Consider the following 16,617-nt stretch of genomic DNA (forward strand, 5'->3'; position numbering starts at 1 on the left):
CTCCAAGGTGGAAGTTGTGCAGTCTTGGCCTCAGCCGCGTTCTGCCCGCGGCTTGCGTGGCTTCCTGGGTTTGGCTGGCTATTATCGCCGCTTTATCCAGGACTTTGGCGCCATCGCAGCGCCCCTCACGCAGCTCCTATGGAAGAATGCGTTCTAGTGGACGGCGAAGGCAGCAGCAGCTTTCGACGCCCTGAAGGGGGCCTTGTCCAGTGTGCCTGTTCTTCATCTACTAGATTTCAGCAAGGAGTTCATGGTAGACTGTGACGTGTCCGACTTCGGCTTTGGTGTGGTATTACATCAAGGAGTGGGTCCGCTGGCATTCTACAGCCGGCCGTTCATAGCCCGACATCTCAAAGTGGCGGCGTACGAGCGTGAGCTAATTGGGCTCGTCCATGCCATGCGTCATTGGCGCCCCTACCTCTGGGGTCGTGCTTTTATTGTGCGCACGGATCGCTATGCGCTGAAATACATGCTGGATCAGCGCCTATCGACAATTCCACAAACTCAGTGGGTTTCCAAGCTTCTTGGCTTTGATTTCAGGGTGGAGTTTCAGCCTGGCTGTGCCAACACAGTCGCAGATGCCCTCTCACGGCGTGATGGAGATGTTCCCCTGTTGGAGGCCTTGACCAGCACTGATGCATCGCTGGCAGCATTGTCTGTGCCGATGTTTGACCTCTACACCGAGCTGCGCCATGAGTTCGACAACGACGCAGATTAGTGTGCCTTCCGTGATGCTGTCACCAATGGCGACCATGGTGCAGCGTGGACGGTGCGTGAGGGGCTGATCCTTCAGGATGGCCGGGTGTACGTGCCTGAGTCGTCCGCGGTGCTTCCTGATCTCGTGCAGTTGGCTCACACGGTTGGCCATGAGGGCATCCAGAAGACCCTACAGCGCCTCCGCATGGACTTCGCCATGGAGCATGACCGACGTGTTGTGCAGGATTATATCCGTACATGTGCGACGTGCCAGCACAACAAGACTGAAGCACTGCACCCTGTCGGTCTACTTCAGCCTCTGCCGGTGCCATCGCGGGTGTGGGCTGATATTTCACTGGACTTCGTTGAGGCACTGCCCAAGGTTCATGGTAAGAGCGTGCTACTTATGGTGGTTGAAAGGTTCTCCAAGTATGCCCACTTCATTCCATTGGGGCATCCTTACACGGCCGCCTCCGTCTCCCGTGCATTCTTCACCGACATCGTCCGCTTGCACGGTTTTCCGGAGTTGATCGTGAGCGATCAAGACCCTGTCTTCACAGGCCACTTTTGGCGTGACCTGTTCTGGCTGGCTAGGGGCAGTCCTATATTCTAGGACCTGATAACTAATAGGCCAGCTAAGCCAGACTCCTAGCCAACCAGTCGGCTAAGCCGGACTCTTATCCAGGCGTCTACGCCTATAGACCTTACCGACCATAACAGCATGTCCTCACACTACGCCTCAAGCTCGTCCTTTTGAATTTGAGGGTATCTGTAGGGACGAACAGCCATCGGCTCGGCTGCTGGCTTGAGATGAATGCGGTGATCGCAGTCACGAGCCGGGGGTAGACCTGCTGGAGCGGCGAAAACGTCGCTGTATTTATCTAGGAGGCGCTCCAAGAGGTCCTGCTCAGATCCTGTGTCGGTGAAGAGGGTGCTGGACAACAGAGGGTCGGCTGTTGGTGCTGGCAGCGAGCCCGATGCCTCCACTCCCACCCAGACAATGCGATGGCCATGGAGGTTGAAGGCCATGGTATGCGTCGTGAAGTCGCACAAGATAGGTCCTAGGGTGCGCAGCCAAGCGATCCCCAGGACGACGTCGCAGCCCTGCACGGGGATGGAGAACATGTCAAGGCGGAAAGATTCCCTACTGATCTGAAGAAGGATATTGTGGCCTAGGCCTTGGCACGCCATGCGTTCACCGTTGGCCACTATGACGTGAGCGCCCCGGCTATCGAAGAGGCGTAGGCCCGCACGGTGCGCAGCACTCGCCCTGATGAAGTTGTGCGTAGACCCAGAGTCCAACAGCGCCGTGAACTCATGCGCACTGATCCAGACGCGCAACTGCATGGTGCCCGAGTCGTGGATACCTGTGATGGCAGACAGGGAAATCATAGGGGCATCAGGGTCAAAAGGGGGCGGATTTGCAGCAGGTGGCGCTGCCTTGTTGTCCTCAGCGTCGTCGTCCGGCTCCTCCATGATGTAATCGGCGACCTCGAGGTAGAAAAGCCGGGCGCACTTGTGGCCCCGCACATAAGGCTTGTCGCAATTGTAGAAGAGCCCTTGCCTACGACGCTCCACCATCTCCTCCGGTGTGAGCCTCTTGAAGGGGCGCTGCGACGTTGCCGATGAAGAGGATGAGGCTGCAGAGATCGTTCCTGTGGCTGCAGGAGTCGTGGGGGCCACTCCAGTGGCGCGGCGGCGTGGCGGAGGTGGCAGCGCGAGCTGCATCGGCGTGTTTTGGCGCTCGTACGCACGTGCCAGGTGCATCGCCCGCTGGAGGTCCTGCGGATCGTGGAGTTCCACATCGATGCGGATGTGCTTGGGCAGCCCTCCGGTGAACAGGTTGGCCTTTTGGCCTAGCGACAGCCTGCCTGCATGCACTGCCCATGCCTGGAACGCCTCCATATAAGCATCAACTATGGAGGTGAAGGGAAGGCGCGCCTGGTCGGAGAGATGATTGGTGCTGAGGGGCGGACCGAACCGCTGTTGACAGAGTGTGCGGAAGTCATCCTAGATTGGGCGCCCAGCATCAGACTCGAGCACCAGGTACCACTGCTGGGCGACGCCGGTGAGGTGGTACGACGCGAGCCAGACTCGGTCTTGATGGCGTGTCTGATGGCCATTGAAGAACTGCTCGTATTTGTTCAGCCAGACGAGCGGATCCTCCTTGCTGCCGTATGTCGGGAACACGAGCTTGTGGTACTTGGGAACCACGTGACCCTCCTGTGCCCCTTCCATCGGCAGATGAACAGACATCCGCGCAGGTGCCGACACCGCCGGAGCCGACGCCATTGGCATGCCCCCCATGACGGACTCGAAGGAGGGGATCGGCGAGGGTGACGGCGGGAAGCAAATCTGCGTGATCGGCACGCCGAACTGGCTGGCCGACGTCGGTGGAGCCCTTGGTGCAGCGGTGGTCGCCATTGGAGCTGATGGCGCTGCAGTGGACATCGGAAGCACACTGGACGACGCCGATCTTGCATCTGGGAGTACGAGCGCAGATGAGGCCAGCAGCGCAGCGAAGCCGGGCTGCGGCAACTGTGGTAGGTGCGCTGCAGTGGGCAGGTCCAGCCCATCAATGGCCGTCAGGCGCTGCGCCATGTTGGTCATCTGACAATTCAGCAGGGCCATCTGGTTCTGAATGCCTTGGATGGCATTGGTGAATTCCGTCAGAGATTCCGCCGGGATCGCGTACATCTGCGACGGCGGTGAAGGCTGCGAGGTGGGGGAAATCAGGGCCCCCGATGTAGCAGGGACAAGGGTGCCTGATGTGGCTAGAACCCCAGACGTGGGGGGGGCTCGAGGTGGGTGGAATTGGCGGTAGAACGGCCCCGGACGTCGACATGATCTCTGATACCTCGCGTTCCTCGATCTCCTCTATACTTCCTCCAAAGCAAAGCCCGCCGCCGTAACAATGAAGCCTCCAAATATGAATGTACAAACAAGAACTTGAGCACCTAGTGAGTTGGACACTATTGGTGTTCTTCCTACTGTTACTACCAAACGATAAAGGCCCAGTGACATTTGATGTGTGGCCAGAAGTGCCAGTAATTGCTGGAATAATCTGCCACCATTATACAAATTCTTCTATTAGGCACTACATACTCTTAAAGACTGCTGAATAATAATTACTTTCCGTCTTTTAGAAAACACTCTCGTCTATGTCAAAAGGTGTTGTTTTAGGTTGTGCGATGCAAAGCAGTTTAAGTCATGTGCATTAGTAATTTTGTACATTGAACTTGAAACTTACAAAAATTGATGAGCAGATTATTCTAAAAATGTTTCGTTTCAGTGCAGTTTTTCTATGCTTCTTAATTTTTATGGGCTCAGTTCTGTGGCAAGACGTATGCTCACAGAAGGATAAGGAAGAAGGTGCCATCTACAATTTTTGCATCAGTTTGTTAGGCCATTGCTTGGATTTGAGATTTGGTTACATTAAGAATTAGACTTTTTGTCCGTTAGTTTGAGAGATAAGTTTGGGTTTATATATTCTTGTTAGGTGGCCAGCGATATATAAACCTGCTGTCGTCATTTGGAAACCAAGAGAGAGTAGATAATATAAATTGCTGCTCAGAGCCTCTTTGCGAGGGCAAGTACGCTTCCACATCATGTTTGCATCTACTAAACCCCATATCATAACAGTAGTAGCCAAAGTTTGATTTTGGAGAGTATATCAATGTCCAAATGAACGCCTTTTTATGACTGGGGGGACTATTTTTGGTGTTCAAATTGCCGAGGGCTATACCTGATTGCAGAAGGTGCATAACCAATTGCATAATAGGTTGAAAAGGTCCAAAGACCTGACTCCATCAGTGACACTGGTAAGCTGGTTAGAAAAACTGAGCAAACAAGAGGCCACCCAGGTAATTCTAGTAACTCCCTTTGTTTATAGAATATTGGGAGCCTCTTTGTGACCATTCCAAGTTCGATTGTGCAGTTGAAATTTATAACAATAACACCCATAAAGAGAGCTCCCAAGTACTTTACTCCATCAAGAACTGTATCTTGGTTCATTTCTGACCGAAAGAAAAGTGTTGCAGTAACAAAAGCGAGAAACATTACCTGTATAACCTTGAAGATATGCACTGGATAATTTTTCTTTAACAGGAGTACTTCCCTTGATAAACAAACTTTGAAAATCTTCCATTTCGATATTCTAAAACTGTCACCTTCTTGAACTGCTTGTTTGCTACCATTCTCTGTGCATTGATTGTCTTCTACAATTTGAGGGACACTGTAGGCTCTGAAGCATTTTACGAAGTCTTAGATGGAATGGTATTTATATTGGCTCTCGTCACCAGTCCAATATTGCTTATGTTCCATTTTTAAGGTCACCTGTTAAAAAATATGAAGCAGTTTTTTAAATTTTGTTGTCATGAGCGTGTATCATGTTTCTGTCCAAATGGTTCATAATTGGACAGCTTTTGCACCGATGCATGAAACCACTCTTTCCCAATGTGTTAATAACTGGGATCAAACTTCCTCTACATAATGTCTTTCTTGTTTCCCATTTTATTGGGAGGGCGTACATTTATTGTCATATCTTGCATGATGTCCTCGTACTAAAGTTTTATTAATTTCATCCACACACTGGGTTAGTAAGTTACCAATAACCCATTATGATACTCTAGCTCTCATTGTAGACTTTGACTACAAATTAGAAGATGACAATAACATTTCTTTTATTTCTTTGGGAATTTAATGGTATCTTCCAAGATGCCAAATGTACTTGGCATAGATTATATTTCTTTAGTTTATATAGTTAGTGAATTACCTCTTGAAGGAAATCAGCTACATTCTTCCTGTCGGGGCATGAAAAGCCTATGGTACTGAAAAAACCAACGACATGGCTTCGAGGACCATGCTAGACAATTCGTCCCTCACACAAAAGGATTATGTCATCAAACAATGCTAATGTTTCTATAGATGGCTGCAGCAGTGAAATAACAACTGTAAGACCCACTATATGTGCCATTTGCCGGAGAAATGTCATAATCTCATATGTGGTGGAGCTGTCAAGGCCTGTTGATACATCATCCATAAAGAAGCACCTTGCACGACTAACTAACATCTCACCTGGATTGCAGAAACCAAGTCCATCATGAAGGTACTTCATTATACAAATAAGGAAAAAATAGAGCTTGTAAACATTATAGCTAAAAACTCGATAATTATCATACAAAAGTATGTAATATAATATTATTGAGTTGCATGCACTGACCAGTTCAACCTAAAAGCTTAAGCGGATGGGGAAAGGTGGACAATTCACTTGCTCCAGCACTCCCTCTCATATGGAGGCTCCCTCAGAGGCCTCAGACGTGGAATAAGAGCGAGCAAAAATTATAATTTATTTATTTGTGTTAACCAGGATTTGAATTCGAGACCTCTCGCTTTGATACCATATTAAGTTGCATGTACCAACCAGTTCAACCCAAAAGCTTAAGTTGATAGGGAGAGGTGGGGAATTCACTTACTCCAACAAATATCTGCATTGTTCCGGCTGTGACTTTTTTCTGGTACAACTTGTCAATTTCAAAGAGCTAAGGTATGTACCTCCATGTTGGGAAGGTACATTAGCTTTGAGACAGTATGAGTAAGTTCAACAACAAAACCAACTTTTGCTTCTTGTTCAGTACAAAGGTCATGCACCTTGCACCCTAAACTTTAACAATGGAGATTGCATAGCTCATTTTTGTGTACTATTTCTGTGCAGTTAAGTTTGTGTGCTTAATGTATCATTCTAACATTCTCTATGGTTTGCTTCACATTTTATGGATTATTTGTGCATAACACGTGTCAGTTAATGAAGTGTCAAAACATATGATGTTTGCCTTCTGCGGTGTATCAAGCAATTTACTAGCTAGCTCTAGAGTAAAGTATTTACCAATTGTGGTTCTCTTTTTCTGTCCTCCAGAAATGCCTCTCTGGAGCTCGTCCCCTATTATGGTGTCAGCACAAGTGGAGAGGCCAAGAATCTGTGGTGCCATCAACTTTTAAGTTTACGGATAGGAGAAATGTATATATATACTTGCACTTGACATTCTCTGAAAGGAAAAGAATAATAAACCTTGATTATATAGTTGGTTTTAAGGTTACTTCCTTCTCCTAACGCAGTGGCCTGTATAGACATTATTTGTTATTATTCATACATGGAGCAAAATTTAACCAATTATATAGGATCACAAAGTTGAATAGAACCTTGCTAAATAGCTCATCAGTTGCTTCATTAGTGCCCATTTGTTGTTTCGCCACCTCTCTTAGCATTTCTAATTTCATTGTTCATTCCAAATGGGAGAAACACATTAGTAGTTGTATCTCTGAGCACTCTGGTTCTTTCACATGGCTATACATTAGTTCATCTAACGCATGCATTTTACAGAACATGCATTCTGATTTTGGTCAAAGTAACACAAGAAACACACTGCCATACTGAATTCGTTGTTGGATCCCAGCATGTTGGAAGAGAAATTGATTGTCTCTTTCACAGTCATCTCTGCATGATGAAGATCATGCTGGCTAACATATGCGCTCAGGTGCTGAGGCGTAGAAGACCTTGCCTCTCCATTGTATGTAACCTTGCCTTCGAACTATTCAGCAGGGCGAAGCATGGTACCATAGATGGAAATTTAAATTAATTTACCAATGGTATTTCTTATGCAAAACTACTGTTTTGCAAATTGATATGCATTTTACTTTTCAAATATATACATATATAGGTTGCCTTACCTTAAGAGAAGGATCTAGCTTCCCAGACAATACTCGTAAAAATGTTCTTTCCAGATCCGGGTGCTCCAAGAACAAGTGTCATCCTGTGTAGAAAAAGGGAATGGAAACTTCAGCATGTCAGGTGAAATAGTTCATGAGATAAATGATGTGTAATTAGCTATATGTTTACATGTCAGGTGCGTGCTACTCCGCTTCAGCCCTTCTTCTATGCAGTAACTACAACAAGGCATATATATAGTGGTAGTGGGTTTTAATTTTACGCCTGGCGCAGAGTGAATCATATAGCCATACCTGCTTGATCTATCACCCCGCTCACGCCCTTTAGAATTTTTGTTGTCTCATTACTCTCGGCACACATGCATGCTGATTGTACTGATTCCTGAAAAAAAAAACAGCACTGCATTATTACAGAGGTAGCTGAAAAATATTGAGTTCCAAATTACGTTCAATGGCTGAAAGGGCGTCCCGTTGAGAGCCCTTTTCCAAGTTACAGTTCCAAATTTATGTGAATTCAACATATTTTACATATGAAACTTGCTCGTGGGCAAGAGTATTAGCATGTTTGGAGCTCAAATATCGATCTTTGCAGCAAACTTTGCCCTCAAAGTTGTTTAGGCGTGGTTTCTTGTGATACAACTTGTCCATTTAGGCTAGACATAACATGAGTGCTTGCAATTTCTTAGATTTATTTTAAAAATAAATAATCCATATCCTGGTTGGCTGTGTATTCACTTGTCAAATATGGACTCAAATCTTCCAATATTTGGGTCTTAGTTCTCTGTCGCCAGAACCTACAACATCTTGTTGGGTCTCAACTCCCTGATAATTTTGTAGCCTAGGAGGTGTAGAAGCACCGTAACTCATGTGTGTTTGAAAATGCCACGCCAAACATCCAGGAGGTTCTTAGGGCTGTCAGTGCTGAGCAATCTTTGCTGTGCTGGAGCAAAGAAAGCTCTAGGAACTCTTGGTCAGGGAGCCAGCCTTGAGGATATAAGGCAGCCTGTTTTGTCTGGTCAACGTCGATATATTTTGCGGCGCGTCTGTTTTAGTTAAGTGAGTGGGTGTGTGTTTGTGGTGTTTTGTACTCGAGTAGGGTCTAACTAGACTCGTATTTTATTTGTATCTTAATGAAATGACACGCAACTTTACGACGTAGTTCGAGAAAAAAATCCTTTTCATTTGGTGGTCTATGTGAGATGCTCATGACACGTATATGTGAGTGACTTTGTCAAGCTCAAAATCTGAGGTCTCTCGGAGATACTTCAGGGACCGAGGATGTGTGTGAGTATTCATGGATGCTGAGTGTAAGTTTTAAGAAATAAAATCTAGCATTGAAGACGATTTGTTTTCATAACCAGATTGGTATTGACACTGGTCCAAATGGGCACTCGTACTACAAAGAGCTTGTTCATATATGGAGATGGATGGAGACTATTTTTATGAAAGTTGTAGTGCTATTTCAGTGAGATAGACCAATTCGTGGTTCACCACTACAAAGAGTATTTATAGAAGCGGTTCAGAAGCATCCATGCTACTTTATCCACCAGGTAGACACATACGTTATGGCATCACAAGTCATACGTTTTTTCACGCGAAAACGCACGCTGTGCGGCTGTGGGGGTCTGAACTAGGATGAAAACGGTACGGATATTTTTCGACCGTATTCAAAATCGAATCTGTTTAGAGGGGTTGAGATCTGTCCGTATCCAAGTCCGGATATCCAACATCCGATACCGTATCCGTATCCGAATACTCAAATCGTATATTTATGATGTCGATATGATATCCAATCGTATCCTATCCGACATAGTTGACACTATCCGTATTCGATTCCGAATCCGGACATAAATATGAAAACAAATGTAATATCGGTGATATCCGTCCGTATCCGATCCGTTTTCATCATAGTCTGAACCCACGACGTATAGAGCAATTTCCTTCCATCCACCTAGGCCTTGTTTAGATGCCATCCAAATTCCAAGTTTTTTCACTCTCTCTCCATTACATCAATTTTTAGCCGCTTGCATGGAGTATTAAATATAGGTAAAAAAAATAACTAATTACACAGTTTAGTTGGAAATCACGAGATGAATCTTTTGAGCCTAGTTGATTTACGATTGGACAATATTTACCAAATAAGACGAAAGTGGTACTATTCATCGGTTTGAAATTTTTTCACAATCTAAACGAGGCCCTAGTTTTCCCCCATTCCCGCTTGCTTTCAGAGTTTTATAGGAAGCTAAGGGCATATTTGGGACAGCTCCACGAGCTCCAAATTCACTAAAAATAGCTCTACTTCCTAAAAGTTACTCAAATGGTCTAGTATACAAAATCTAGAACCATCAAAACGATGGATCTGGGAGACCAGATTCACTACTTCGATGGAACTTTTAAGGTGTGTTTCTACAAAACTGATGGAACTTTTAAGGTGTGCCTCCACAAAACTGAGTTCGGTGTAGTTGAGAAAAATTACCCACCACAGTCGGTCCTTACACAAGATATCGTTTCGTTTCTATTTTTCTTGTTCCTCCATCGCGTTTTCTTCTTTCTCCGTCGCAACCGTGGCTGCGCTCGCCTCCACCGCCGCACGCAAGAGAACCGCCGGCCGCGCCATGGCCCCGCGCGCCGTGGCCTCCGCCGGACGTGCCGTCAAATCTGCTCGCTCTCCGTCTCTACTCAGGCCAAGCGCTCGCCATGGCTGCGGAGCTCGCGTGCTGTCACCGGCATTTACTCGTCGGGTGCTCCACCTCCGCCCCCAGCTGAGCCTCCCGTGCCTTCCCCTTGCCTTGTCGTGCCTCTCCACAGCAGGCCACGACCCGCCTCTCGAGTGCCGCCGCCGCCACTGCCACCATGGGTGTGCGGGCGCTTGCAGCCGAGGCCCTGGCCGTGCGCCCTCACCGCCTGGTAGCTGCGCAGGCCCGTGCGGGCCCCACACGGCTCGATGGCCGCCCCTCGCTGCTGGTCCCGCCCTCCCCTAGCCAGGATTCGGCCACCGGTCGGTCCTCCCCTGCTCAGGCCCGAGCCGGTTAGACGAAGAAGAAGCCGATGGTTTTTTTTTTTTTTTTTTTTTTTTTTTTTTTTTTTTTTTTGCATTTTGCCTCCTGACGCGTGGGGCCTAGGAAGAAGCTTTCTTCAGATATTGACACGTGGGGCCTATCCCAAGGGTAAATCTGTCTACTCCAATCAAAATGCCCTTGCGTGGATTAAGAGTTGTTGTGTATCTAAACGGTTTCTCGGTAGATCTATGGTGGATCTCAGATCCACTATTGGAGCTACGGTGAATCCTAGATCTAGAATCACTTTTTCAGTAGTGATGTCCAAAATAGGCCCTTAACTATTGTAGGCTAAAATAGAGCTTTCTTTTCATTTTTGTTACTTGGCATAATCATTGGCTTATCAAGTGATTTTTCAGGAGCTTTGGAGATGAAATTAGGCCTAGAGTGCATTTTGCTTGTGCGTATGAATTGAAGGCCTCGTCACGGAACAAGTACTACGAGATCCTCCTACCGAATTTATAGAGTAATCGTGATGCTTGTACATGGGAGGAGTGGTTCATTCCATTTTGATCGAAGCACTGTGCCTAGTGAAGATGGGTAGCTAGGTATGTCAATTCGTATTCCCACTAGCATATGTTGGGATGCCCTAAGTCTTTTCTCAGAGTATCTAACTGGGATATTAATCCTAGTTCTAACCAATGTTCTTGGATAGTATGAGCTCCACAATACAATTATGCTCTTTATTTGGATTTACTTTTTACATAGCGCATTTTAAATTTCTCTATTAGACTATGGCCACAACGATAGTAGAATCCATTATGTAGTAGCTTGTTGAATTGGAAAGTTGGATAAATATCTTTGTGCTGTAGAGGGTAGACACAAGTTGTAACAACTCAAAAATCCACACACTGAAAATACTAACTACAAAATTTTTCTTAAAAACTTCCATGTGATGATGAGTGTCATGTATAGTAACCCAACCGAAGAAATACATTAGGTCTAACCCCAACCTAAGTTAACACATAAGCATGGCATGTCATTAGTTAATTACGTTTATTTAAATTCTAACAAATAAGTGTTGCATACATTGAATGTGATTTGGATTTCCATTTGAGTTATGATATGCTTAACAACTCCAATAAATTAGGTGCATCAATCTGGAATTCAAATTTTAGAGCCAAATTCGAATTCAAACAAAAGAGACGAAATGAAAAATAGAAAAAGGAAAGGAGGAAGAAGGCCTCGCAGCCTAGGCTGCTCAGCATCGCGGCCCAGCCAGCCTAGCGCGTCGCCCACGCCCGCGCACCCGTCTGCCTCGCTCGCAGCCACTGGCCGCTGGACCCCGCATGTCAGCCGCACCCCCCATCTACAGTGTCGTCTTCCTCACCCACGGCTCAACCGCCTACGCGACCGACGCCCGACAGCTGTGGCAGGGGCGGGCCAGGGGGGGTCACGCCCGGGGCATGACCCTGTCCCCCTTGCGCCGCGCCCACGCAACCCCGCACCACCGTCTGATGCGATGCATCCGCCTCCACCGCACGATGCCATCCGCCCTGGGAGGCATGGCGCTCGGCTATAAAGCCAGCCCGCACGCCACTCGCACCCGGCGCCCTAGCTTCTCCCTCAGCCTCCGGCGCCGCTTGGTGGCCCAGTAGCCGCACCACATCGAGAGTAGAGGGCCGAGAAGGAGATCGTGAGAGGAGGATCGGAGCCCCCACACGCTGCCGAAGTCGCCGGAGCCGAGGGCAACGCCGTCGTCATTATCACGATCGTGGATCGGCACTGCACGGCACTGCTTCCGGAGCTACACGGCCGCAACTCGACACTGCACCGCCATCCTTTCTTCCACAACACCTACGGTGAGCCCCGGTTCATTCCCTGCTCGCCACTGGACCTTGCTACTCCGGCCATGGCGCTCCATACCGTGAGCGCGTAGGCCAAGGCCATCCCCGGCCTCTAGGCACACCAGCACATCACACTCACATTGACCGTGACCATCCCCGAGCCCTTGGACGCTGTAGGCCTCTCTAGGTTCCCCGGGCGTCGTAGCCGAGCATGCATGCCGCGCTCGCAACGCCGCCGCCATGACGCAACCACCGGTCCGAGCACTCGACCACCAGTCTGAGCACCCGACCACCGGTCCGAGCACCCGACCACCGGTCCAAGCACCGACCGCCGTGGCCAGTACCGTCGGGAGTGCCTGGCGCCTCCTTGATTCGCCCGTTCCGTTCGCTGAAGCCACGGGTAAATCACGCGCACGCCGTGACCACCCCGCAGGAGCCCGCAGTGACCCGCACGCCTCGTCGTCGACACCATGTCGCCATGGCCGCCGGGAAGATCCCACCGGCCACCTAGAAACTGGAAGTCCTGCCCTGAGCTCTGGACGCCCTCGCCGCGTCCACACGGATCCGTAGGAGCCTACACGCCCCACTATGACGCCCTCCGAGGCCATAGCCACCACACCGACGCCGCCGACATGATCGGAAGGCCATCTGCCGTGGCCAAAGCCACTGGAGGCCCTGGAGGACCCCTCGACCTACCCAACATGCCCGCTGGTGCATTGTGATGCCCATGCGCACCACAGAGCCAACCAATGCCGCCGCACCCGCGCCATTCCCGCACGTCGGTTGTGCTCGAGCCACCGTTCGCCGTGACCAGTGACTTAGGATGCACCATCCGTCGCTCGGACTCCACCATTGCAGTCGCCATGGCACAGGGAGGCTTTTCCCCACCTCAATTGGAGGCCTAAGCCGTTGCGGGAGCTCGCCGATGAGCACATCGCCGGCAGGAGCGCACCGTGGAAGAAACAGAGGAAAAGGGGCAAGGTGAAGCAGCGCAGCCCTGCACCCGGTGCACATGAGCCGAGCCGAGGAGAAATGACGATGGACTCGGTCCACCATGGACCCAGCCTTAGGACCATGGACCAGGAGCGCTGGTCCACCGTGAGCCACACGGTGTGAGCCGTGCTGTGGACAAAGCCCAATAAGAGCCCACGGCCATGACGTGGCAGCGTCACAGCGTGCCACATGTTCAGCCCGGCCCGGCCCAGACCGGCCCAACCCAAAGCCCAACCGGCCCAGTTCAGACCCGGCCCGTATTGAGCGTTGACTGGTCAACATTGATCGTTGACCTGGCCCCACATGTCAGCAGCACAGACACGCTGGACCCACACATCAGATGCTGACGTCATGATGACGTCACAAGGGACCCACATGTCTGTGACCCAAGAGCCCCTGGACCCACCTGTTAGCTCAGAACCGAGATGATGACATCATGCTGATGTCATGCTGACGACAGCAAGCCACGTGGACCAACCACAGCATGACACGTGTCAGCCCAGGATTACTTCAGCCTTTTTGCAATTTCAAAAATAGATTTAAACTTCGGAAATTCATAACTAACTCATACGATCTCAGAAAAATACAAAACCAGGACCAAAATTCATCTAAAATCAAGCTCTATGCAATGAACCCATGTTTGAGTGCATTTGACTCTTTTGAATTTTCATTGCTTCTTTGTGCTATTCTATAGATGTCGCTAACGCGACTATAATGCAAACGATGCAGACTCGGAGGAGAACCTAACGGACGAGGACCATGAGTACCGTGAGGAGAACGGAGACGACTACACTGAAGGTGCCACATCCCACCCAATCTCGTAGCACCTATTACGCATGGCTAACTTAGAACTGCTATCGCTTTACTTTACTGCTACAATTATACTATGCTAGGACTTGCTTGGTAGTATGCTTGCTTGAAAGCCTTTACCTTGACGCAACCTTACCCCTGCATACCCAGCTATTAGGCTAGACACACGCTTACTGCTATATATTTCATTACTTATACTTCTACTACACTTATACTATGTGCGTGGTGGAAACTGGTGTTACCTGGACTACGGGGAGAGTGCTGCGTGTGTGACTTGGGTGTGTGGAGGGTGAGGGTTGTGTCGACCAAGTTAGAGTATACGACGAGCCTAGGGCAAGTCTTGCTAAGGGATGCTACCTGGGCACCCCTAGAAATGGATACCTATGGTGGGTAGATGGTATATGAGGTGGACCTGGGTGTGAACCTATGACGGGTGGAGTCCGAGATGGAGGTGCTGTGGTGGCACAGTAAATGGAAACCCCGATGGAGACATTCTGGCTTAGTCATCCCTAAGGACTTACTAGTACTCAGATTCACCAGGAAGCCTTACATACCACTCGCCCTATATGGTGCGGGACGACTGGACTACTTGGTAGGATATTGCCACTACTGCTAGGTTGATAGCGGACAGTGTAAGGAGGTACGGGGCGTGGAGGATTTCCCCCCACACCCTTCTGAGACTTCATGGAGACCTTGTGGACCCGGCTCATGACTCATAGTTTCAGTCACCCCAGACTTGACTTGGGGTGAACCAGGGCTGAATGGTAGAGTGGCATTATCCTAGGCTAGCAAGCGGCCAGAATCAGCCTAGTTGACGACGGTCAGCGAGGAAGGTGGATCTTGTGGTTATGTAAAACCTCTGTAGAGTGTATGGTTGATCGATCGATACATGTGCTGACTTGTCGGCTATGGACCTTTCCTGGGATTCGCTTAAACTAGATAGTGAGATGAGTCCTTCTCTTCTTCCCCCGTGAGAGAGTGTTGGACGTAGCTAGGGGCTACGGGCCTTGAGACAGTGCCAAGAGGGAGTTGGCCTGTCGACTGAGCGATGGTATGCTATGGTGATGGTATGGAGATGGTGGTATGTCGATCCTAGGATCGAAACCTGGCTCAGAAAAGGGAATGGAGTGGAATGTGTGTGGGAATGGTGTTAAAACTTGACAAAATATTATTGTTTACTGATATGCTAAATGCATAGGAAACCCCAGCCTTATAGGTTCATTTTGCTTATACCCAACTTGCATCTAATTTTCACAAAGCAATGCTCATAGGGTTGGGAGTGGCCAGTACAAATCGTACTGATAAATTTTGGCACACAGGTTCTGCTGAGGAGTATAGCTCCGAGGAGTTTGACGGATGAGGGGTTCGTGCCTACGCTCGAGTTTGGTGATCTTATCTTCAAGCTGTTCTGAATGAATGCTACTTTTGATCCCGCCAATGCGGCGATGTAATAAATTATGTAATTCCGCACTACTTGTACTCTGATTTTATCGTTGTATGGATGTGATATTCGACTGGAATTTGGGTAATATGATCTACAACGATCTTATTATACTTCGACACTATGGATTTCCCTTCGTGGAAATTGGGGTCGTTTCAGTTGGTATCAGAGTCATACTTGACCTTAGGACAAAACCCTTAGAAATGGATGATAGAATAGGACATAAACAACCCTTCTTTCGGTTATATACCGACCCTGCATTTACTTTCATGCAAGGCTTATCTATTATTGACCTGCTAACACCTGTCCCCTTAAAACATGCAGATGGCAACGAACGTCGACTGGCCGCCACTAGGACCGCTACCTCTGGACCACACCAAGCTTACCTTTGACCTACGTGAGCTCGGGGGTTTTTCACAGACCCTCTGCCGAGTTCTCGTCACGTTAGGTGTCCCTGATGAGCTTGTCAAGGTCACCTGCACTAGGAAGCCAGCTAAGGAAGGAGGAATCGAAGGACCGATTGTCACCTTAGTGGAGTTCCCAGCTAGCACTACCTTACCTTCTGTCCCAGCTTTCACCGAGTTGACTATAGAAGACACAGTCGAGGAGGGACTGTGAGCTATCTCACACAAGGCACTTCGCTGAGTGATGAGGGACCACTACGAGCACCTAAAGACGATAGAGTTCCGTCTACTTCCCTAGGCCCTCGACCTTAGCCTTACCCCCAGTGAGCAGAGTTTCGCAGCAGGCAGAGTTATCCTTGCCGAAGAGGATAGATGCCTTCGTGTCTCAGCTATCCACCTACTGGAGCAGGATAGGTACATGACCTAGCTAGAGCAGAGGAGATGTCAGGACCAGGCCCTCTGGTGGGAGTACTAGGAGCGAGACTCGTAGGGAGCATAGGTGCGAGCTAGTCTACTGGAGATAGTTGCCAAGCTACAGGACGAGCTCAACCATCGTGAGGAGGACCACAAAGCCAAGGTCGCTGACTTACTGGACAAAGCAGCCGACCTAGGCAATAGGAATTGCTACCTCGACAGCAAGGTCTTGGAGTTGCAGAGTGAGTTGGACGACAAGAAGGCTGAGTTCAACCGTAGAGGAGACAAAGAGA

General features: G+C 48.9%; 1 protein-coding gene and 1 pseudogene across 1 annotated transcript; both read right to left on the reverse strand.

The window, feature by feature from the left end:
* Positions 1-12,365, reverse strand: part of LOC136543923 (ABC transporter G family member 45-like) — a 37,570-nt pseudogene extending 25,205 nt beyond the window's left edge.
* Positions 1,429-2,601, reverse strand: LOC136547619 (uncharacterized). The gene has a single exon (XM_066539573.1). The coding sequence runs from the start codon at positions 2,599-2,601 to the stop codon at positions 1,429-1,431; it is 1,173 nt and encodes a 390-aa protein (XP_066395670.1).
* Positions 12,366-16,617: the final 4,252 nt, after the last annotated feature.

This window comes from Miscanthus floridulus, chromosome 3 (assembly GCF_019320115.1).
Source record: "Miscanthus floridulus cultivar M001 chromosome 3, ASM1932011v1, whole genome shotgun sequence".
In the NCBI taxonomy this organism is placed as follows: domain Eukaryota; kingdom Viridiplantae; phylum Streptophyta; class Magnoliopsida; order Poales; family Poaceae; genus Miscanthus; species Miscanthus floridulus.